The 24,100-nt window shown below is 42.6% G+C and overlaps 1 protein-coding gene across 17 annotated transcripts in view; it reads left to right on the top strand.

The window, feature by feature from the left end:
- ppip5k2 (diphosphoinositol pentakisphosphate kinase 2) overlaps nt 1-24,100 on the top strand; it is a 41,024-nt gene continuing 16,924 nt past the window's right edge. For 10 of the 17 annotated variants that reach the window (XM_076284395.1, XM_076284407.1, XM_076284406.1 and 7 more), the window contains exons 1-19: nt 1-390; nt 2,661-3,210; nt 4,144-4,339; nt 10,766-10,837; nt 11,656-11,746; nt 12,478-12,593; nt 15,935-16,089; nt 16,507-16,608; nt 17,691-17,852; nt 18,971-19,092; nt 19,313-19,414; nt 19,514-19,600; nt 19,859-19,934; nt 20,033-20,142; nt 20,228-20,313; nt 20,551-20,676; nt 21,087-21,208; nt 22,959-23,141; nt 23,737-23,890. In XM_076284395.1, coding sequence (XP_076140510.1) covers nt 3,049-3,210; nt 4,144-4,339; nt 10,766-10,837; nt 11,656-11,746; nt 12,478-12,593; nt 15,935-16,089; nt 16,507-16,608; nt 17,691-17,852; nt 18,971-19,092; nt 19,313-19,414; nt 19,514-19,600; nt 19,859-19,934; nt 20,033-20,142; nt 20,228-20,313; nt 20,551-20,676; nt 21,087-21,208; nt 22,959-23,141; nt 23,737-23,890 — 2,224 coding nt within the window. In that variant the 5' untranslated portion in view covers nt 1-390; nt 2,661-3,048. The remainder of the gene's footprint in view (nt 391-2,660; nt 3,211-4,143; nt 4,340-10,765; nt 10,838-11,655; nt 11,747-12,477; nt 12,594-15,934; nt 16,090-16,506; nt 16,609-17,690; nt 17,853-18,970; nt 19,093-19,312; nt 19,415-19,513; nt 19,601-19,858; nt 19,935-20,032; nt 20,143-20,227; nt 20,314-20,550; nt 20,677-21,086; nt 21,209-22,958; nt 23,142-23,736; nt 23,891-24,100) is intronic. The other 7 variants (XM_076284411.1, XM_076284410.1, XM_076284408.1 and 4 more) reach the window with 4 other exon arrangements.

Here is a 24,100-nt window from a genome sequence, read left to right as displayed (position 1 = left end):
TTTTTTTAATGCTGGGGGAAGAAACTGTTAGTGTACCAGGTTGTGAGGAAGAAAATAAGTTGATTGCAAGAAGAGTCTAAAATAAAACCTTCATTTGAATGTATTCGCATTTTAAACCTTAGCTTAAACTAAGTTCCTCGTAAGGATTTAAAACTCGGCAGTTTATCCACCACGAGAAAAGAAGATGCACCCCTCTGCCTAGCTACACAGCACGCACCGCTAGCATGCTTGCTTTCTTGGTCGTTTTACAGGATATGTGGTGCGTGCTAGCCAGATAGCCGTGTCTCAAGTTGATGTTAGCTGGCTGCAGAAAGCGATGCAAATTATCCCTGGACCGAACTTCTTTTAAGTTGAAATAATTTCGAATGACTCTTTTGTAAAATATGAAAGGTAAGACAAATTACAGTTATTTAAATGCTTGTTTATTTGGTTAAAGTTTCTAAGCACGTGCTTTGAACCGATATGTTAACAGTGAAGATTGCCATAGAGACGTTTGTCATTTAACAGTTAGCAGCTAGCTAACGTTAGTTCGACTGACTGACATGTTAGCTTGCTAGCAGCTAGTCATCGATAGAAGGGTCACAGTGGCGTGGTGGTGCTTGATATGAGATTGTTTAAACCGAGCATCGTAAACCTCCTGTTTCCAGCTTTCGTCAGGTAGCTAACGTTAGCTTTAACTGGGCATGCTAGCAGATATCACTGTCTAACCATCGTACAAGCCTGATAGTCCACCAAAATTAAACCAAACGCCAGGTCATCCTTCAGATAGAACTTGGCAAAGGCTGCTAGACCGCTAGCTCGCTAGGTTAACTCCGAGCCATATAAAGGCTCTGGGTTAACTAATACGTTAGCTATTGATTTGCTGATCTGTCTGTTGTGTTTTGGCTGTGGCTCCTAAATGATTCAAGTCAATATCTGTAACGTTAGCCATTCATCTATACAACTCAATTGTCTGCAGTGTTAGTTTGCTAGTTGTGGAAATGAAAACCTGGCTAACGTTAGATGTAAAATGTCCTATGTTGCTAAAATGTCAGTTGCTAGGTAGTGTTAACGTCATGTTCACGTCATTAGTTAGTGACATTAACGTTACATCAGAGACGGCTGATAAAGGATCTTTGGTTACATCCTTTCCTATCAATATCTGCAACAGATTATAACATTAATACGCATCCACATGCATGGGGGCAATGCATGGGGCATCCTCTATGAATTTACATAATTATAGTGTTTTCAGTCAGTTCTCTATCTGATGCCACAACGAGAGGTGTATGTGACTTCTGGCAGGTCACATGACTTTCAGTACATGTAATGCAAAGCAGCTTGTATCAAAAAGGCTTCTTTGGTCGGCAGTGTACTTGTACAGTGTTGTGGTGTAGAGACCAGACAAGGTGCCAGTGACAGATGTCATGACTGCGGGTTAGGTCGACCGTGGGCGGCCGCCCCCTGATGAGAATAAGGACGTCACTGTTTTGGCAAAACAGGAAAAGAGCACTTGGGGAATCCAAAACAGTATTGCACAGTACAGTGCTGCCAATTACATTCATGCCAAAGTGCACAGACGTGCATGCGTTCTGTTTGGGTAGTCACATCTAGAGTTCATATTTTTACTTGTCACGAGTGTTTGTTCCAGCTAACCAAATGTCTTCTAGTGTGATAGACTATGGTACAGAGGTGTTGGTGTGGCACCTTTTACCAGAATTCAGACTTACTTGCAAATAGCTGATTTGTGCACAAATGTTCAGTGTTACATTTAAAGACCCAATGTGTTTGTGCGAGCAACGACACTAGTGGTGTGTTTCTCAAGGCCAAAAATAGCAGAATGTGGTTACATAGACATACATCATGTAATTTGGGGCTGCCTAGTAATGCATTATGCATCATTGCTGCCAACTCCTCATTTACAGTAGGTCTGTTCAGTATGAAGACATCTTAATAATTACACTGTATTCTCCTGTTTACAGGAATAAAGCTAGCGATGTGAGCTCTCTCAGTATTCAGAAATCTGTATTCCTTCCTTTGCTGCAGTTTCTATTACACCGCCTGCTATGAGCTATGGGGGATTATCATGTCAGGATGGCTATGCTTGCAAATCACAAAGACAGACAAAAACCACTGCCACATCCAACATTAAAATAGTGCCAGTGAAGAATTGGAGCAACAGTTTGTAGGGCCTGTGAGAATGACATTCTGTCATGTTTTTTTTTTTATGGAGTGGAAAAGCATGAGGTGTAGTGGAATCTTGTTGCATAATAGAATGGTGTTTAGCAAGTTTCTAGGGATTTATTTTCTTATTGAATCACCCTCTAAATATGTATTTATTCTGCAGGGTCTTTGATGTTGTTTGTGTTACTTTGTAGCATACTGTTTCTTATGCAGCATTTTGATAGGATGCATTGACAACCTGTCTGAGGAAATTGATGTGCCCACTTATGAAGTGGATATTGTGGAATTGCTCCATATTCATTTCATTGATTCACCATTTCCTTTGTTCTTTGTCACTGAACACAGAACAAACCCAGGATTTTCCCCAAAGACATTATCTGGAAGTCATTTCTATGAAGTGAATCGCATTCATGTAATCTGCATCAGTTGCATAATCAGTGAAATAGGACCCAGAGTTCTGTTGTCAAACCCCATGTGTGTGTTTGTGTGTTTTACAGAGAACACCATGCTGATATCCGAAGACCAAGATGAGGGGAGAGAGGCCCGGCCTCACCCAACCTTGTAAGGTTGCCTGTCCCATGGATGCATAGCCAAATCAGGCCATTTCCTCCTGTGTCGGCTTAATCTGCCTCTCGCAGTAGACTGACTAGACCGAACAGAGACGGAGAGGGGGGGGGGGGCAAAGAGGCGGAGAAGAGGGATAGGAAGTGACAGACAGAGACGAAAACACAGAAGGACAGGAGGGTGGAGATTTAGTGAAGGTCTGGAGGCACTGGTGGGAGCTCTCAGCATTGGTCCAGTGGTGCAGAGCGGCTCTGGGCAGACGGGGTGCCCCAGTCCCCCCGCCCCACCGCACGCGCCCCTCTGTGGTGCCCCGGGGCGACCATGTCCGGAGGGGAGGCGGATGCCGACCACCCCCGCTTCTTTGTCGGTGCCGATGAGGGGGAGGGTGACGAGCTCCTGGACCCGGGCCGGGTGCTTGGCTACGACTGTTTGTACGAGAACGTGGAGGAAGAGGAGGAGGAGGACGATGAAGAGTATGACTCGGTAAGTTCCTAAGAAAACTCGTAGACGTTGCAGTACTGTATGCTTTTCCCTGTGCAGATTTGATGTACTTTTCTATCATTGTTTGGTCAATCTTGCTCTGCTGCTCTGTGAATGTACTGTTGGCACCATTTAGTAATTCTGGGGTATGTTCGTGTGAAATGAGACCTTTGTCACACTCCCAGTTAATTATTAAAATTTGACACAAGAGCTAAGCTAGGTTTAAACAGTGAGACAGGCCTGGTTGATACTAAATTGCAAGCAGCCAACTCACTTCGGTCAGTCAGCTCTGCAACAGCTGTGACCCTGGTAGACCTAAGGGCCTTTTTCCAAAGGCACTCTGAAGATCAGCTTTTGTGACATGCTTTTTATGTGAACGCAGTAGTTTGTGGAGCATTGCGCCGTATGCATTCTTTGCTTCCATATAAGCCCAGCTATTGCCCAACGCAGTCTAGTCATGGTAATTCACTAAAACGAGAGGTTTAGCCCCTGATATTTTCCATTGTCTTCAATGACTTCTATTTGTGTTCATAGCTAGTTAACTCAAGCCTGTATCATAGCCACCTAGGACATATGCGGCTCCCTATTCTAGGTGAGTCATACCAGGAGGGTGACGATGTTGACCCTGAAACTGTTGAGGGGTAAAATAGCATACTAACTGACAACTGACTAACTGAATAGTGACAACAAAAATGTGTTCATGTAATGGCTAGTAGAACCATTGAATCAAAGCTTGCCAGGTATGTCCAGCAGAGAGAGTTTGGCAAACGGCTTCAAGTTGATTGATTCCGTAGATTCTGTGCTGGAGCCTAAAAAACTAAACTTGTCACTAAACACACAAAAAAAAAATTTGAGGAGAGAAGTCCAATGTTCAATGTTGAATAAACATCTGTGTTTATTTACCCTCACTCTACCCCCACAATTCCCCCCTCAAAGCCCCCAGAGAGGCAGATTGTGGTGGGCATCTGTGCCATGGCCAAGAAGTCCAAGTCCAAGCCCATGAAGGAGATCCTGGAGCGCTTGTGCCTCTTCAAGTACATCACAGTGGTGACCTTTGAGGAGGAGGTCATCCTCAACGAGCCCGTGGAGAACTGGCCTCAGTGTGACTGCCTCATCTCCTTCCACTCCAAAGGTGATTTATACTGATACTCATTGAGGTCAGGGGTATAGCCAGTGGATGGGCTTGATGGGCCTCGGCCCACCCAAAAGATGCATTAATTAAATTATTTCATTTAATGTAACCTAATACGTTATTGATATCCAAAGGTAACTGATTGCTAGATTATGATAGACTGAGGCTGTGATTTATAAGAGGATCCTGTCCCAGGATCGCACAGTGTCACGAAAGGACATGAACCCTTATTCTAAACGTTGAATGTAGACGCGTGCATATGCCTTGTGTTCTCATATGCAAACTTTTGTTTGCATACTCTTTCACACATACCTTACATCATACATGGGCAACATACGGCCCGCGGGCCACATCCGGCCCGTGGGCTTTCCCTGACCGGCCCGCGTAAGGTCCGTGAAAGAACAACAGTCAAGACCCTAGCATATAGATAATGCATGCAAATCAATATCGTTGTTTTTATTTTGAAAGCGACTGCTATTTGTACGCCCATATGTGCGTGGATGCATAGCCTACGACGTAAACACCCTCACTGATGTGCTGGTGAATAGAATTTATGCTTCTGCGTCGACACAATGCAGTTGCCTTTACGTCGGCGTAAACCTTTCAAAGTTGTGTGTCTCTTATGTCGCTCACCACCGCAAAGGTTGTTAGAACGCACTCCTACTGCTGCTCGTTGGCGATACGAAGTGTTAATTTCAAAACGTTACTGGCAGATAGACACTTTACAATCGGATAACCCCGTAATTGTAACCAAAATATGTCTGAGTTTATTTGCAAAGCTTATGTTAGCGAACTAGTATGATGCTACTACCCAAAGGTTGCTTGAAGCAGCCGGCTCAACACACAGAGCGAGTTGACCAATCACAGTTATGTGCATAAAGTTAAAGCAAAAACATAGCCTACATTTTTAAAATAGTTTTCTTTGTGCATGTTGATTAACTAATGACAGCCTACTATTTTCGTAGTCTAATTCTGCATAGAGTTAATTTAATGATTGTAATGATTTAATGATGAAATATTGCTGAGTGTTGATGAAATGGTGGCACAGGCCTATCGGTTGTAGGCTACTGACTTCTTCACATTTTCATGACCTAGCCTAATTATATAGATATTGTAGTACTTCTTTTATATCAGTCTTTGAAAACTGAAAAAAAATGTCAATGTCAAAAAATCTTTTTCGAGAATGAGGATTAAATACTGGACATAGATTAAATATTGCTGTTTTTCCTTTGTCTCCCTCACATTTTCATCTGTTGTTACGACTAGTAAACAAAACCATATGATTTACTTAATGTTATACAAGACCAGAATAGAATTGAACAGAATTGAGTTCAGACTTGAGTTGGGTATTTTGGGTCCGGCCCTCCTCAACAGTCCCAGTTTGTCATGTGGCCCCTTGGGGAAATTAGTTGCCCACCCCTGCCTTACATGAACTCTCGCTTGTGCAAAACACACTCCCACAGACATGTGTACATTGACGTGCATGTGTGTGAGCACACACGCACACACTTCCTCTCGCATGAAAAGCCTCACTATGCGCTTTCACATTGCATCTCTTTCACAGCCTTGTGGCCTGACAAAGTTGCCTGCTCGCCTGTAAACAGCAGGAAATACCTGTGGAGAGTTTTTGTTTAAGTAAGGCCAATGCATTCCTGCTCCCATGCGCGTTATGAAAGTGAGACCAAATAACATGTCCCAACACCTTTCGCTGTCCAAACATATCAGGACGGGCTGTGAAATTGATTTGTTTTGCTTTTGTAAACGAGCTCAAACAAGTTGCAGTGGAAGTGAGTGGAAAATTAACAAAGATTGCGCAATACTGCCCAAAAGTAAGAAATCAGCCAAGAGGGATGAGGCTAGACTGAAGTTTATTTATGTGGGACCTGAATGTAGAGTTGGCATAGAAAAATGACATACCAGTAAACAGTTCCAATATGTGAATACTCTGCTATCGTTTTGATGTTTCGCTGGAGCGTAAGAGTACAGTTGAGCTGTTGAAAGGCAAATTGAGCAATTAGATGCAGCAGGTATAAAACATGTTTTGCGCATTTGCACTTTGAGTTATTTATGGCCAGAGTTAGACTCCGCTTAATGTAAACACATTTGATTCTCTTGGGGGGCAGTGAGGACCTTATTTTGTGGTCCGCTGCCAGTGGCAATGCTGCCTGTACAGTCGTTTGGCGAGGGGAGGTTGTTTATGGCGTGGCACCCACCCACCCCTCTACTGCCAGCTGCCTCCTCGTAATTGTAACAATTTGTCAAGGTCCGGTTAGGAAAGGGCAGATCTGCTGAGGAGGACTGACCGCTCATTTCCTCTCCCGCTTGAGCCAGAGAATGAGCCAGAGCCAGCATTGGAAATTTGTACCAGCCAAGATACAAGAGTTGGTAGATTTCAGACACAAAATAATGACTTACTATTGAGTGGCTGGTGAGTTTGCCACTAGAAAGTGTGTCGTTTTTAAGGAAGTTGTGTAGTTGTTGTGAGAACATGTTTAGCCCAATTGGTAAAAGCAAAGTATGGTTAAACCTAGCCTCTGCACACCTTTGAAGTCCATTATTTTTGCTGTTGGCAGAAGGATAGCATAAGCAGTGTTTCAAAATTTCTTGTATGTAGGCCAATGTTGACAGGTATGTCCACTACAGTACACAGCCATGTAGTTAGGGGTGATGGAAAGAATGGAGAGGGAGGGACGGGGTATAAAATTAACTTTTTTGTTTGCCAATGGCGGCCACAGCCACAAAACGATGTAATATGTTTAGATCTAAATCCATGTTGCTTCCCTGTCCTTGATCTTTTTTGTTCTGGGTTCAGTTTGAGATGCATAGGTTAATTAAGTCCCTCTTCTCTGATTTAGTGTTGCGGTTTCTTCCTCCAAACGCTTTGACATGCCTGCTGACTGCAGATAATACAAATCATAACGTCTTAAAAAATTGTAATTCATTTAATATCTGGTTTCTCCTGATCTGAACACTCAGTTGATGCCATATTCAAAACCTGTAACTTGCTGAACTTGCATAACCCTAACCCTAGGTAACAATTTCCCTAAAATACCAGAGGCTATTTATTACTTCAGTGACATTAAAACCAAACGTTGAGCTCTCCTGGATAAATGCATTAACCAAACAGAATTACGGTAATCGGATGACTAACGTTACCGTTAACTAACATCCTTGCTTGCTCTGACTAATCTATCACAGCTGTTTGCCACAGCAAAAAACAAAACGTTTGCAGCATCAGGTTTTGCTTGAAGCTAGCGACAGTAGACCGCGAGGGTCATAATTGCAAAGCATTGTCTACCACGTATGTGATATAGACAAAGTCTGTATAAACTCTCTGTTGCGGAATTGAAGGATTTAAGGTTTTTTACTCGCATTTGGCGAGTGTCTGGTGCCAATTTGAAACCCTGAAGAGTAAGAGAATGAAAGATGTGGCATAAACATGCAAGCTGACTAGAGGTTTTGTGATGTGATCACACCTGTTGATTTGAAGGTGCTTGCACACTGGCCAGACAAATGCAGACCAACTCTAACCAAGACCCAAAAATTGAACGAGTACCGTAAAACTTCAAATAATCGCCGAGTCCCTAAGAGACGCCTGTCTCTTTTAAACGCCTGGCGTGGCTACAGGTTTGGGTTAAAGGCCGGTCTCCAGTAGAGGCCTGGTCTGTTTTTTAGTTTCGGGTTGTATTTAATCTTCTAAATATTCTTCCCGTCAGATCGTCTGTTTAAAGATTCGCAATGACACGAAACCGTTAGAGAAAGGAGGCAGCAGTGTGAATTAGATGTTGCACGTCGTTACAAGCCGTCGCAAAGCATTCACATGTCTGGTCACAGTTGCAAGGTTTTAGAATGTTGCATGTAGGGCTGGGCGATATGGACCAAAACTGATATCCCGATATTTTTGGGCTGATTGGCGATATACGATATCGATACGATATTGATATTTCAAACAGAAAGAGCAAAGTGCTTCATATATTCACTCAACACAACAATTATGACAACACAGCCAGTTTTAATTATATTAATTTCAGACTGCTCTAACAGAGCTGTGCAAAAAAGTGTAAACAATAACATAGGCCTACAAAAGGCATAGGCTACAGTTGCTCTGATAAAGCTGTGCAAATAACAAAAGACCAAAAGTTGACCCTGACTGACAACGCAGGCCTACATTGTACTGCACAATGCAATAAGCTATTTTGGGCACAACAATATTGAAAAAAACTGCAGTTTTGTCACACAATGCAGGTTTTTTACCTGTAAGGATTTGATAGGGCCTAGATGACAAGCAAATGTAGACTATGATGGTCTAGACATGTTGCTATCAACAACAAAAATAGTTTTAAACAATTAGGCTACTTAAACAACGTAACTGAGTCACTCATCAAGAGTGTGATAGACGCTACCGTCGTTTTGTATGCGTTCATTTTTGCATGTTCCGGTTCGTAAGAAAAATCCCTATGCAAGATTGAATGGGGTTTCAGGAATCATAAAAAATGATGCCCTAACTGCTCGCGAGTCGCGTACATATCCTCTTAATAAAATCAGCGTTTAGGTTGTCTCCCTGAGGACTTTAGATCTGTTACTGTCGCTAAACGCAAGCATTCATCAGTGTATTTAAATTAGCTAGGCTATGTACCAAAAATGACATTTTACCGTGAGTCGAAGAGCTGTAGCTGCTAAACAGTGTTGTAACTTAAATCTGCGTGTACAAAACCGCTTGGAGCTCCAGTGGAATTTTGATTTCACAACGAGAATTATCGGTCTAGCCGTTGATGTGCCGACGGAATAGGCATCAGCACTAACCTCTCTGATCAAGGTAAACAAAATCTGACTCAGTGTCCGTCATGTTTGAAAGTTTGTAGTGCTGCGAGGGAGAACGTGCACACGCAAGGGGCGCAGTTGAGCAGAGCTGCGGCTATCTGAATGGTCTGAACACAGAAGAGCAAGTGGCTTTGATAAAATGGCCCATTATTTGACATAATACCGGTATTACGATATTGTCTCAACTACATATCGTTTTCAAAAATATATCGGTCGTAGTCGTAATACCGATATATCGCCCAGCCCTAGTTGCATGAAGTTGCTGCTCATCTCGTTCCGAATCTTGGGTGTGATTTGGGCTTAAGTGTGGCGCAGACTGCGCACGTTATGATTAGATGGCATTAAAAGACTGCGGTGGGGAAAAACTAGAGTTCCAAATTGTATAACTTTTTTTCCAATATGAACTATGCCTATATGTCCGACTTCGTCATCGTTCAATTCATCCCTTGTGTTTAAAATTTGCGGATAGGCCGATGGTAAGCTTGTTTTTATGCTGGCAACAAAACCAGAACGGTTCGCGAACGTTATTCTTTATTCTAAATGCCATGGCGATAAAGAGAAAGAAGTCAGAAAAGGAATTTACCTTAGACTAGGCTATATCAGAGCCCGTCTACGGACATTCTCTGGCTATATAACCTACTGAAATAGGTTAATGATGTAAAGTCAAGTGCGCTTCTATGGGACTGCTGTGTGCGCGCAGTTTTTATTGATGAGTCGGAGTGGCAAGTGCTGCGCATTGCAGTGGAATGTGGCTGCCCAGGGCATTATAAAACTTCTCACTCTTAGACCTACTCATACACGGCGGTGAAATGGCGTATTTAGCTGTCTAAATTCGAATCATATGCTGGGGGAGAAATCCATGATTATTTTGTTATTCAGCACCCCTGGTCAAAAATATGTTCCTGCGAGCCTGGAAGTAGGCTATGATTTGAATGTAGACTGTTGTCAAATTTGGCAAATACAAAACGGGAGAAACAATATCGTTCATGCTCTCATACTGTTTCATTCGTGCCGAAAAGGAGGGAGAATGAAACATTAAGCACGTTCCACTTTTGCATAAATAATTCCTGAACAGTTTTGGTCAGGGCTGATAATGCAACTGTATTTGACAAAGGACCGATATAGGCTATTTGCTAGTGACAAAATATGAGCTTTCAGTGTGATACGATCTCTTTGTAGATTACGTTTAATTAAAACGTGTTTCATCTGTTCTGGCTATCCTATGGATCTTACTGTATCTCACAATGAACAAAATCTCAACACTAAATGAATGATGATCCGTAATTGTCATCAGATAGCCTAGTCATATAGGTAGACAGACATAAGATGAAATAATTAATTCGATAATATTTTCCATCTTTGCAGAGGAAAAGTTTTGTGTAAAGGGAATTAAAGGCCTGTCTCATATAGACGCCTGTCTCTAATACTAGCCTGTGCAGTTTGGCGATTTGGGAAAATAAAAGCCCGGGCTATTATTTGGAGTTTTACGGTATGTGGCGCCAGTCTCTGTTGGTGTTTGCAGAGTGGAGTTTTTCCAAGTGCGACATTCCCAGTAACAAACATCTGTGTTTGTGGAACTGGTTGTTTTTCTGATTATTCTTAAAGATTACAACCAACTGCAGCCAACCTTGGAATGTTGGGGTTTGGTGGGCAGTAAGCACAAAAGATTGCATAAAAGTAAGTTTGTCTAATATTTGTTCGTCTTCAACTGCTTTTGTGTTGCAATGTGTCCATATGCTTGAGTGATTTAAAAAAAAAAAATGTTGTGATATTGTTTTGAGATGTAAAAGTTCTTTGCTCCAGACAGCTTTAAATGGTGTTGTTTTCCAAACTTAAAATGTGCTTTGTGCCTTATTTCAGTGACAAGTGAGTTGAATCTAATTTTCATCAAGTTTGCTTGAGAATGATTAAAAATATTTCCTCTAACGCTACTCGTTCCTCCTAAGTCTTATCCTCCTAACTCTTATCACTTGTCTGCCAGAGCACACTCTAGAAAAAGTAGTGTGCTCAGTGACAAGGGGATCTCAGAGTTTCTCAGATTATGATACCATCACATCATAAAACGCTTCCTTTGAAATCTGATGGCCTCTAGGCTCAGGAGAGACAAGTCATCTGTGCTGCCTGATACATCTTAATGAACAGAACACAGATCTAATAAACACCAAATGGGATGCGTTTCAGAGAATAATGATGAACCAACATAGGGAAGAAATAAAAGTACTTGGTCTGATTCTCATATCAGTTTGATAAGTGTGCTGGGGTGGTGGAACACTACCAGGGCAAAATGATTGCAAGCTAAATACGGTGATAGATTTGATGCACTTTTGTGTTTCATAGAATTATGGAATACAGTATCATGGGGAGCCCCATTAGTGTGTGTGTGTGTGTGTAAGGTTGTCTTGGTTAGGATATCATGTACTTTGGGCAGGTGGAATTTCACACTGATGTCTGATTGATGTAATCTCACTTGAGTGGGGGGTCTCTCTTTCTTGCAGGTTTCCCGCTGGATAAAGCAGTAGCCTATGAGAAACTCAGAAACCCGTTTGTCATCAATGACCTGGACCTGCAGTACTGTATCCAGGACAGGTGAGGAACATGCCTCGTCCTTGCTCCCCCCCCCCCCCCCCATTTTATTGGTGGAAGTATTTCATTAGGAAGTCCACTGATAAACATTGACAACTAAACTATTGACAATCTGCTACTTGTGATGGACAGGAAGTCATTTTTTACAAGGATGTCCTGCTTATTCGACTGCACATTTCAGTCGTAAGCAATGGCCATCGCTCACATTGACATCATTAAACATCGGTCACGGTCCCTTTATTAGATATTTGGTCTTTGACACCCTCAGATGCCCATTAATCAGATGTAATTGATGCATTAAAATCAGACACACAGACCAGACAGCATTGCTAGCTCTTGGGTGTACCCAGTAGGGTTTGATGTCTGTTTTTGGTCCTTGTTCACAGCTTGCATGCTAATACACACATAGTTGATTGTTGTGAGCTCCCTGTCCTCATATGGGAATTACACAGGCTGACATGTATGTGACACCCTGCCAACAGGACAGACTGTGTGACTCCTGCCATAAGTACCTTGATTAAATTACCCGCTCACATGATAGGGCGGCCATATGCGTATGTGTTTGTGGTTGTGTGTGTTTATGGGGTGCCAGATGCCTCTCTATGCCCTGTGAAGTGTGCTTATGATGACATCACTGAAGAGAAAATATCTGTCTGTGGGAACTGAAGTATCTTGACAGGGTGTTTGTGTGTGTTCTTTAAAAGTTGTATTTATCACTGATAATTTCTTTGTAGGAGAGAAGTGTATCGGATCTTGAAGGCAGAAGGAATCCAACTTCCACGTTTTGCAGTTCTAAACAGGGACCCCGCTCTACCAGAAGGTGTGTGGTGTGTGCGCATGCATGAAAATGGTAATCCTTGAATTTCCTGAAATTTACCAATTAGAGAAACCACTGATGATTGACATGTATATGTATAGGAAATGTGCACTGATTTCAGAGCAGTATTCAGAGAGGATGCAGCCTGACCCTGGCTGTGTATGTCAGGAAGCAAACAGATGCTGAGAATCACTTTACTCTCTAGAGAGCATGGCAGTCTCTTCCTTCTCTAACTCCCGTATCCATGGCAGCCACATTCAGTGGCCATGGCAACATCTGTTCCATTCCAGGCCTTCTGTAGGGTTAAGGATAGGGCTCGGCTTGCCAGATCTTATCCAGACAGATTGAGCCAAGCCTTCATCATACGGGCACAGTGATGCAACCTCTCTTTTTCTTTCTCTCTCTCTCTCTCTCTCTCTCTCTCTCTCTCTCTCTCTCTTTCTCTTTCTCTCTCCCTCCCTCTCCCTATCCATCTCTTTCTCTTTCCCCACCCCTTCAGACTCTCTTCTCTTCTGGGTCAATCTCTCCATCAATCTCTCTTGTTCTCTCTGCTGGCTTCTTACAGTCAATCTTTTTTCATCTCTTTCTCTCTGTCTCTCTCTGTATCCCTTGCTCATCTCTTTCCCCCGATTTCTACTAATGAAATGCTCACTGTTGTTCAACAGGTCACCTCTTGTCCGTCCACCATCTGTCCACTGGTAGATTGAGTTTTTTGTTTTTTTTTGTTTGTTAACCTCCACATCACTTTGTTTTTAAAGCCTCCCCTAAGAAGCTATAAGACCTAAGAGACTTAAATTCCACCCTGTGCACAAGTGGAAATTATTACTGAACCGAATGTTTAATTTTAATATGATTTTTGGAGCATGAAGCATCTATGTAATGAAATGCCTGTTGTGTAAATGGATTGCGTAATGTAAACATTGGCTAGGTCAAACACTGCTTGTACATTTATTGCTTTGCCAGTGAAAAATGTGAAGATACGGTTTGTTTGAGTTTGAAATTGAGATTGAGTGGAGCTTTTTGTAGACCTGCCATACACTTGCATCATGGATTGTAATTAGTCATTGCAGATATTTTTAGGTAACGTTATTTGCCTAAAATTTGCCTATTACACTCTTGACTGATTGCTGAAATTGTACTTTTTTAAAAAAAAGACTGGGGAGGAAAAACAGAGAGTGAACTTTCCCACAGTGGCAGGAGCAGCAGCAGTAGTTGTTTGGGCAAACACAGACCACAGCGGTGTTTGAAGTTGTGCATGTGGGCCAACATAAAAGAGCCTGTCAGTGCCCCACAGACATCAGAGGAGCGACAGACGGGGAGAAGTAGAATTATGGGATGTCTGAGCCAGGCTGTCCACCGCAACACTGCAGCCTCTATCTCACTTAATGCTTCTCTATTAATAGTGTTTCAAGCAGACACTATTATAAACCCAAGCAGACATGTACAAGGCCATTTATGACTTCTTTGTGACTCTTTCGGTTACTGCTCAAGGTGGGCATGACAATAAAAGGGGGCTTCTATGGGCCTCTGTCCTGTTTAGAGATTCAGGAGGTCGGCTTTGTTATTGAGAGCGACTTGGCATAGACCGCAGGCGTTGTTGTTTGGATAGGATCAGCCGCAGCCATGGTTGTGTTGACAGGAGACAATCATGACCTCGTTGGCAACTTGTACAACTGCTGCCCACTCTTTGATAGCTCTGACACTGGACTGTGTCTGGAATTCCAGAATGAGAGTTTGCGGTGTCCTTCACTGCACACTGCACAACAAAGGCCAAACAACAGCATAGGCCATACTTACTTACTTACTTACTTACTCATTTGGCTGATGCTTTTTATCCAAAGCATCTTGCATTTGTCAATTATTATTATGGGTCAGTGCCCCCAGAGCACCATGTGCCTTGCTCAAGGGCACAGCAGTGGAAGCCGACAATTGAACAACTTTTATGGCTACAGCTCCTGAGCTGGGCTACCATCGTCTACCACCGTCCATCTATTCAGTACGGTGGGTCACACAGCAGCACAAGCCAAAAAAGACCATAGTACACAGTACAGTAGCATAGGCTATAGGCCTAGAAGATGATTTAAGGAAGCTAACCGGTTCTGTCCTGCCGTCCTTAAATGTGTTGCCTGCACATCATGCAAATGTTTGGGGAAGTGGACATAACCACACAAACGGTGGAGGCTCTGTTCTGTTTTCTGTGTTTTGTCACATTGCCCTTTTCAAGTGTTAGAAGAAGAGTCCCCTACAAGTGTTTCGCTAACCGTGTCATACATGTTGAAGCCTTTGATGAGGTTCGTTCCCCCAGAAGTTGCTCTGAATGTGTAGTTTTTATTGGTGTCTTTCATTCTGAACCCTTGCTGTGCATATACGTGTCGCTTGCTCCTGCTATCGCTGCTGAACAGCTTAGGTTGAATGCCAGGGATAATACGAGATTAGGGGGCAAAACGCCTGAATATGAATCTCGTTTGTCAGCGGAAGAGATTTGAGAAAATTGTCTCTGTGTGTGAGAGAGTATGTTGGTGTTTGTGGTGGTGTGTGCCAGCAGTAATTTCTCTTCCCTGTTCTCTCTGTGTGCATCTCTTAATTGTGTCTACAGTTTAATTCTTTATAATCTGCAGCATTCTACAGCTCTGGAAATAGAGGAACACTCAACAAGCCAGCACTTTAGCGGAGACCCTCCCTACATTTCCACAGCTGCTCAAAGCTTCGACTGCAGACATCCTATTTAATTAGCCAGCCGGCTGACAAACAGGCCCAATGGAGATGACAATTAAAGGCTCCATTTTTGGATTTTCAGCTTGGCCTCAAACAACCTCCAGACTGTCCCCCTCTGTCCCCTGATAGCGTTTTTTCCTGGCGGCGTCCAAACTGGAACTGTAACGGGTTTGACCATGTGTGGAGGTTTATGAGGCTTATGTAAGCTCCTCTGCTTACCGCTGGTGTCGCTGCCAGCCGGTTTGATAGTGTGCTTGTGATGAGCCTGGTGTCTCTCGTGTGGGGCTTGGCAGTGACGAGGAGACGGTCATGGATCGGTACCCAGCCTGGGCTTTATGGCAGCTGGCTCACCACGGGGGGGGGGGGGGGGGAGCCCTTCTGAGAATGATAGAAACGGTTGAGGAATGTGGAGATTTTTGTATTGTATTTTTTTTTTTATTTGCACATATTGGGAATAGACAACTACACCACAAAATTATGTGAAACAACCTTCATATAATGAAGCATGATTAGTGCTTCAGACTATTCAACTGCAATCTGAGGAATCACTAAATACTTTACAACGAAAGAGCTACTCATTGCGAAAGACTGCATTTCCCTAAATATTTAAATGCAGTTCTGATGTGTGTGTGTGTGTATATGTCTGTCTGTGTTTGTAGAGTGTAACTTGGTGGAGGGAGAGGACCATGTGGAAGTGAACGGAGAGGTGTTTCAAAAGCCGTTTGTGGAGAAGCCAGTTAGCGCCGAGGACCACAACGTCTATATCTATTACCCCACGTCAGCAGGGGGTGGCAGCCAAAGACTATTCCGGAAGGTCAGTGTGGTGTTTTGTTTACACCTCTCTTCAAAATCCGATATTTGAACGTAAGTGGAAAAATAAGACACCAAAATTAAAATGTCAGATTCAAATTTGTCATGATGTGCATAAATCTGTAGAGAACATCCTATATAATGGTTGCAGTGATCGCATGAAGGATATGAGTTCACTCATAAGGTTGCTATCATTACCAGCATGTGCATCAACCAAAGTGTGCCCAAATATGAATGAATTTAATAATTAGCAGTTTTTTTTCCACTTATAGGCAAGGATATTGGACATTATCCCACAAGGCGTATTTACATTAGGCTTTTCTAATGTATATCAGCTGCCACAAGTATATGTGTAGAAATCCCTCACTTTGAGGATCAATGAGGCCGATCTTCTTTAGTCTCTTTGTTGTTTTTGCTGTAGATTGGCAGCAGAAGCAGCGTTTACTCTCCTGAGAGCAACGTGAGGAAAACCGGGTCCTACATCTACGAGGAGTTCATGCCAACGGACGGCACTGATGTGAAGGTACTCCACCCATTTTCCTCTTTGTCTCTCCTTCCATCTCTGTGAGGGACAGAGGGTCAACGACCCAGCCTGGATTGCCAGCCAAGTAGATTGCTGTCTCTGTGACTTTGGAATCCAATTATAGAAGCTAGAACACTGCTGGGGCACGATCCCGACGCTGTGACTGTAGTCGGATGTCAAACCTCAGCAGGGTGCTTTATTTTCCTGAAGTCATTTGCATGCTCATTTACATTTTGTTTTGTTTATAGGGCAGATGCTGGTCTTTGTCTAGAACAACTTATGGTGAAGGAAAGACGTGTATTTTGTCTCTGAGTGTACAGTTGTTCAGCTATATACACAAAAGCGACACATACTATCGTAATTTTTGTTTTTTCATTGCTTACTGTGCATTGTTAGTTACATATCATACTCACCTCTCTTGCTACAAACCATGGAGGTATAACTGGAGAGAGTGAGGACATACCGATTCATTTTAATGTAATCTTTAAAAATGGTCCGGAGGGAGCTCAGGTGCAAGTGGCTGCAATGCCCATTCTACATTCGGCTGCAGAGCCCATTCTACATTCGGCTGCAGAGCCCATTCTACATTCGGCTGCAGAGCCCATACTACATTAGGCTGCAGAGCCCATTCTACATTAGGCTGCAGAGCCCATACTATATTCAGCTGCAGAGCCCATACTACATTAGGCTGCAGAGCCCATTCTACATTAGGCTGCAGAGCCCATACTATATTCAGCTGCAGAGCCCATACTACATTAGGCTGCAGAGCCCATACTACATCAGCCAATCCATATGGATGACATCATTAATGAATAGTTATGTGGATTAAGGCCCATGTGGATCTGCAGGAAATTGCATGACAACATGGGCGACATAATTGGTGGCCATCAGTAATGTGGCACCTGATTGGCTTGTTTGTGAAAATGTGAGAGGAAGTGAGCACATGTTGGACCCTGTTTGTAAAGATGGTGGCAACCAGCTGTTATGCTAAATGGCTGAAGCTAACCTTACAAATCCTGCCCCCCTGCAACAAACCCATGCTACCATGATACCAACATGCTACCCCTATTCACTGGCTCCAGGTGTACACGGTGGGGCCAGACTATGCCCATGCGGAGGCCCGCAAATCGCCAGCGCTGGACGGAAAGGTGGAGCGGGACAGCGAGGGCAAAGAGGTCCGGTACCCAGTCATCCTGAACGCCAGAGAGAAACTCATCGCCTGGAAAGTCTGTCTCGCCTTCAAGGTGGGTCCGTAAAAAGGGGACCAAACACTTTTATGTGTGTCCTTGTTGCATGGCTGTCACTTGACATACAGATACTGAACTGAACAGAAAGACAGAGTGGACGTTGTCTCCATGGGGAATATCTACATTTAGCCTTTGATATTTTGGACATGAATATAGAAAAACAGCTCAGACCTCAGACCAGTACCTTCATTTTATGTGGAAACAGACTAAATTAGTATCTGATTCCACATACATCAGAAAGCGCTTTCAGATATAACCTCCGGAGTATATGCGGAGGTTTGTCAAACGGAGGTCCTACCCTTCGGATGATTCAGATATGATGCTAACCTGTGGACCTATGTGTGAACGACATACACGCACATTACAGAATCGCCGTGTGTGGCTGTCGAGTGAGGGGTGGGTGCTTGTAGAGTTCACAAGAGGCGAGATATGACGCAGAATTTATGCGGCTGCTGTCACAGCGGCTGTTTGTTTACAAAGTGTGGGCCTATGCATTATGTAGGCTAAAGAAGAAAAATCTATTGTGCGTAGGCTAATACTTGAAGTAGTCACGTAAGTGCGCACTTGAAAGTGACCTACAGTATTTGTATGTGTGCGTCGAATAAACACATTTTCAAGGCCATCATATACAACGTTTTTAAGCAACAAACAAAATACTAACATAACAGTGAAGTGGGTTTTTTTTTCATGATTTCACTAGGTGTGAATCTTAACCGCTTCGTTCAGACACAGCACATTTACATAATGTCCGGAGGAAATACTAGGGGGGGGAGTAGTAGAACAGCCGGCTAAGTTTTGACTTCCATATGACCGTTTATGTCGTTCAGATATACGGCCCCACCGTTTAACATCCGCCGAACCTCCGGTCTTACACGTATGTCTGAAAGCGCTTAGAGAGTGTAAAAGACTCAAATCAAAATCACTCCATTCTGCTCTGGACCTCAGCTGATTCAGGACCTCATCACCATTTGTTGTTGGGTATGACCACAATAGTCAACATACCTGTCAGTAGGAAGCCCTAGAGGCCTTTATGACCAGAGCTGCCCCTTTCCCTGGACAGTGTGGAATATGTGACTTGACACGGCTCAACCTTTCCACCTCTCTGCACCTGACAGCAAACTGTGTGTGGCTTTGATCTGCTGCGTGCCAACGGACAGTCATACGTCTGTGACGTGAACGGCTTCAGCTTTGTGAAGAATTCCATGAAGTACTACGATGACTGTGCAAAAATTCTGGGGTCTGTATTTCCACTTGTACATTATGTATTATCAACCATGGATTATGTCCATAGATGCTAGGTTGCATGTATTTGCAGTGTCATAAATGTATTATGTAATGTAAATATGTAATAAAGAATGTGGAGCTGTGCGGATGATATGACTTTGAAATTGTGTTCAATTTTAAATGTTCAAACCAGTGTAGCTGGCAGGACCTGATGTCTTCTTTTCTTTCTTCAGGAACATCGTCATGCGAGAGCTGGCTCCCCAGTTTCAGATCCCCTGGTCCATACCGCTGGAAGCTGAAGATATACCTATCGTCCCCACAACCTCAGGAACTATGTGTGTATTATATACCCTCTGGATGTCCATGTGGATCACACCAGATTTTGTTTGAATGTATAATTTTTATGTGATGGCTTACATTTGTTTTTTTTTCAGGATGGAGCTTAGGTGTGTCATTGCCGTGATTCGCCATGGCGATAGAACTCCCAAACAAAAAATGAAAATGGAGGTCAGACATCAAAGGTACTCCATTTTTTTTTCTACTAAATGTTATTGTGGCTTAATGTAATGAATTTATAAGGAGGAAATACTGTATAGCAGGTGAAGCTAGGAGCATTGAAATGCAAATGTGTTCTCATCATCGTAATGAGATATGTTTCCAGCTCCAATTTTGACAGTCATCGCCAGAGATTTGTGTCTTAGTTAAAGTCTGAACAGTAGCAGCCCAGCCTCATTCATTTTGTTTTATTGTGCTCTGGTGTATGTTTGTGTGTCTTGCAGATTTTTTGACCTCTTTGAAAAATGTGAAGGATATAAAAGTGGCAAGCTAAAATTAAAAAAGCCAAAGCAGCTACAGGTAGGACAACAAACGGTAAAGCACAAGAGTTAATAAGACAACATCGGTTTATTGATGACATGTCTATTCACTTGTTGCTCTTTTCTGTGTAATGACAGGAAGTATTGGACATTGCCCGGCAGCTATTGGTTGAACTAGGACAAAACAATGACTCTGAGATTGAAGAGAGCAAAGCAAAACTGGAGCAACTCAAAACAGTCCTCGAAATGTATGTAGAATGCTATTTTCAGTTTCAGGTGTTGATCACTGATTTACATCTCAGAGTCAGTATTGTTCAATTTGCTGTCCTCCAGGTATGGACATTTCTCTGGAATCAACCGAAAAGTCCAGTTGACATATCTCCCGCATGGCCGTCCAAAAACTTCCAGTGAAGAAGAAGGTATGAAAAACATTTCATGCGTCAAAATATTTATTGTTCTCGTTGTTGTAGTTCTTTTTGTCTGTATCTTCAAATGTAAACACATGGATCACAAAGTCACAAACACAAACAAACAGCACAGTGTGTTGTGCTTGAAACCACACCGTAGCTCTGGCCTCTTTGTGTTTGCTTCATGTATGACATGATAACAGTCTAGAAACGCCAACTTCAGCTGTGTGTGTGTGTGTTTGTTTACAGATGTGAAGAGAGATGACCCCTCCCTGCTGCTGGTGCTGAAGTGGGGGGGTGAGCTAACCCCAGCCGGCAGGGTTCAGGCTGAGGAGCTGGGTAGGGCCTTCAGGTGCATGTACCCCGGAGGGCAAGGTGAGTCCTACACACACACATACACATATATATATATATATATATATATATATATACACACACACACACACACACACACCCATACCCATACCCATACCCACACCCACACAGTTTAAAGTGACTGAGCTAAAAGACATGTGATGCACAATGCATAGAGTTAGAAATACAGACTCATGGAGCGTTCACAGCAGAATGAAAAGTTCATAACTGTTTAACTAAAGATTAACTCAGACATTTCCCCTTCATTTAGACCCCTTTAGAAAAAAAAAAACCATGACCTCAAATGGGGGTACTGATTCAAAATGTAACTATAGATGAATTGACCTCAGTGTTGATTACATCGTCACACTGCCATATACGGGTTGTTCTGCTCTGGTGACTGAGGCGGGCTGTGTCCTGTTTTTGGCCAGGTGACTATGCGGGCTTCCCTGGCTGCGGGCTGTTGCGCCTACACAGCACCTACAGGCACGACCTGAAGATCTACGCCTCCGACGAGGGGCGGGTACAGATGACTGCTGCAGCCTTCGCTAAGGTCAGTATGCAGAGCGACAAATCAAACAGCAGTGCTTAGGACAGACAGGTTCTGTCAAAATTCCATTATGAAACAACAATGTATGTTAATTTAGGCAGCAGGCTTACCTAAGGCCAGATGTTGCTTACCTAAGGCTAGAGTATACTGTACACTACTCACACAAAGTTAGGGATATCTGGCTTTCGGGTGAACTTTAATGTTTCAGTTCAGAAAGTACTGAAACATTATACTGTTGGACATGCGCATTCAAAAGTTTAAAGGTGGTCACATTAAGTTCACCTGTAAAGGTTATAGTGGATTTTAGGTTCATCCTGAAATTTCACTCAAAAGCTGAATATCCCTGACTTTTTGTGAATAGTGTACTGTAGATAGATAGATAGATAGATAGTAGTGCTGGGCGGTATGACCAAAAATGTATATCACGGTATTTTTCTAAATTCTTACGGTTTCACGGTATATGACGGTATTTTTTTTCCATGCATAATCAGATGTTCACAGCATTTTCTACAGGTTGAGGGAGGAATTGCTGCAGTACATTGACTAAGGATGGTCTATTTTACTGTCATGATGTAGAATAACTCCACACTAGTGGTAATGCAGTTTTGCATGGCCCCAGAAAATGATGCTGTTTACAAAAAGCCACTCATGATTCTAATGAAGAATCTAATCAGAATGCAAAGACAATTGCAGTCAAAATACATAACTGTACTGTGCAAATTTCACAAACATCTTGTAGCCTATACTTTTTTGAAAATTATACAATTTAAAATGAAACCTCTCTGCTAATATGCTTACTCTGTCAAATAGGCCTATCAGAAACATGCCTTATTGTTATTGTGTGGTTTACATGACGTTAGTGGTAGGCTAACGTTAACTTCATGTGAATGTGGATGTCATGTTAGCCTGCCATGAGCTTCGGTTCGGTTCGCTAGGCAAAACATTAACAAAAAAGTTCGTTTTGGTGCACATATGACAGTCAGGATCATTTCTAACTAGCCAGCTTGTATTGCTCAGTGCATGTTTATAACATACTTTACTTGCTACCTGGATAATTTCAGCGAATATTCTTAAGGTGAGATGAATGATAAGCTCATTAAACTTCACTGTGTTTGGTGGGTTGCTAACTAACGACATCACCTACTAGCCAGCTAGTTGCTGTTGAACAATCTCAATAGAATTTTCGTGACGGTAAATCCCTTTCGCAGTATCTCTTAACGTTTTTCCTTAACTAAAGAAACAATTAAAGGTATTCTGTGCAACACCCTTAAATAAACCCCTTATCTAAGGATAAATTAAGCCTTAAGGGTCATACTTCAGGGGAAAAACTTCAGGTGTTTTGTGTTTACCCTCACTATGGCACCATGCGTGCGTGTGAAAAAAGTCCCGTCTGAAACACGCGCTGTGCAGCGTTCCAAACGTTGTGTAATAAAATACACCGGTATGGCGGTATATTAAAAATTCATATCATAACGAAAATATACACCGGTATACGGTGTGAACCGGTATACCGCCCAGCACTAATAGATAGATAGATAGATAGATAGATACTTTATTGATCCCTTGGGGAAATTGAAGTTGTATGTTGATTGGCTTCAGCCCTTTAGGTTTTTTTTTCTTTGTAGGTTCTATCCCCTTCTCTGCTTTTTAGAAATGGACACTATTCCTTGGTGAAACCACCTCTTTCTTTCTCTCTTTCTTTCTTTCTTTCTTTCTCTCTCTCTCTCTCACTCCCTCTCTCCTAATGCTGCAGGGTCTGTTGGCGTTGGAGGGCGAGCTGACGCCCATCCTGGTGCAGATGGTGAAGAGTGCCAACATGAACGGCCTGCTGGACAGCGACAGTGACTCTCTGAGCAGCTGCCAGCAGCGTGTCAAAGCCCGGCTCCACGAGATCCTGCAGAAGGACCGCGACTTCACCGCCGAGGACTACGAGAAGGTCTGCTGATAGAAGAGAATAGAATAGAAAGACACGAATTGTCATTGTAAGCAGAGCAAACACGGAAAATAGAGGTGCAACTCCAATTAGTGTATGAAAAGTCCGAATTTAAAATATCATCCAGGGAGGGCAGGGAGCAGCCAATGATTTTCTTTTGATGGCTCTTCATCTCTTAATGTGAATAAGTCTATTCTGTAGTGCTAAGGTCTCCCTCTTCACTATAGCAGGGGTATTTTGTTGCAGCAGTGGAGCACTTGTTCTTTATACAAAAGCAATTCCCACTTCTACAGTTTTTATTTATTGTATCATATGTCTGCACTGTCAGAAACTATATTTTTTGATGGTTTCATAGCAAATATAAAAGTATGCTTTGGAGAAAAGAGATCTCATTTTGTCCTGTGTTTCTACCCTGTGAGTGCCCTATAAAGATGATGGAATAAACCTTTTTTGTTAAAGTGCCCTTTAAAGATGTTCTAGCTCTTCTGTTGTGACAGCTCAGAAATCAACCATTACTAGGCCACCCTACCCCACCCCACATTTTCTTTGTGTACTGTCTGGCTTCAAAAGCGGTGTTTTGTTTGTTATTTCCTATAAGCTTGCACCAACCGGCAGTACATCCTTGGTGAAGTCCATGCAGCTGATCAAAAACCCAGTGAAGACCTGTGATAAAGTCTACTCCCTCATCCAGAGTCTCACCCAGCAAATCAGACAGAGAATGGAGGACCCAATAGCTACTGGTAACAGAAACCGTACGATACATTTGTAAATATTACAATATTACTACTTCTACTCAGTGCAATTATTATTGGATTCCATTTAAGGCACCCTTCAAACATTCCCTTCAGCCTGATAGTAGTAAAAATGTAGGTCTTATTATGTTAGTGAACAGGCTTTTCTCTGAATATAATATTCTAAAAGAAACTTGGAAGCTTTGCAAAGTGCATTGTAGAAAGCATAAT

The sequence above is a fragment of the Alosa pseudoharengus genome, unplaced genomic scaffold, assembly GCF_046254945.1.
Source record: "Alosa pseudoharengus isolate Yale_2024_CS ecotype anadromous, Long Island Sound unplaced genomic scaffold, YU_APseudo_1.1 YU_APseudo_1.1_scf_14, whole genome shotgun sequence".
NCBI lineage: Eukaryota > Metazoa > Chordata > Actinopteri > Clupeiformes > Clupeidae > Alosa > Alosa pseudoharengus.
This window is presented reverse-complemented; position numbering and strand designations above follow the sequence as displayed.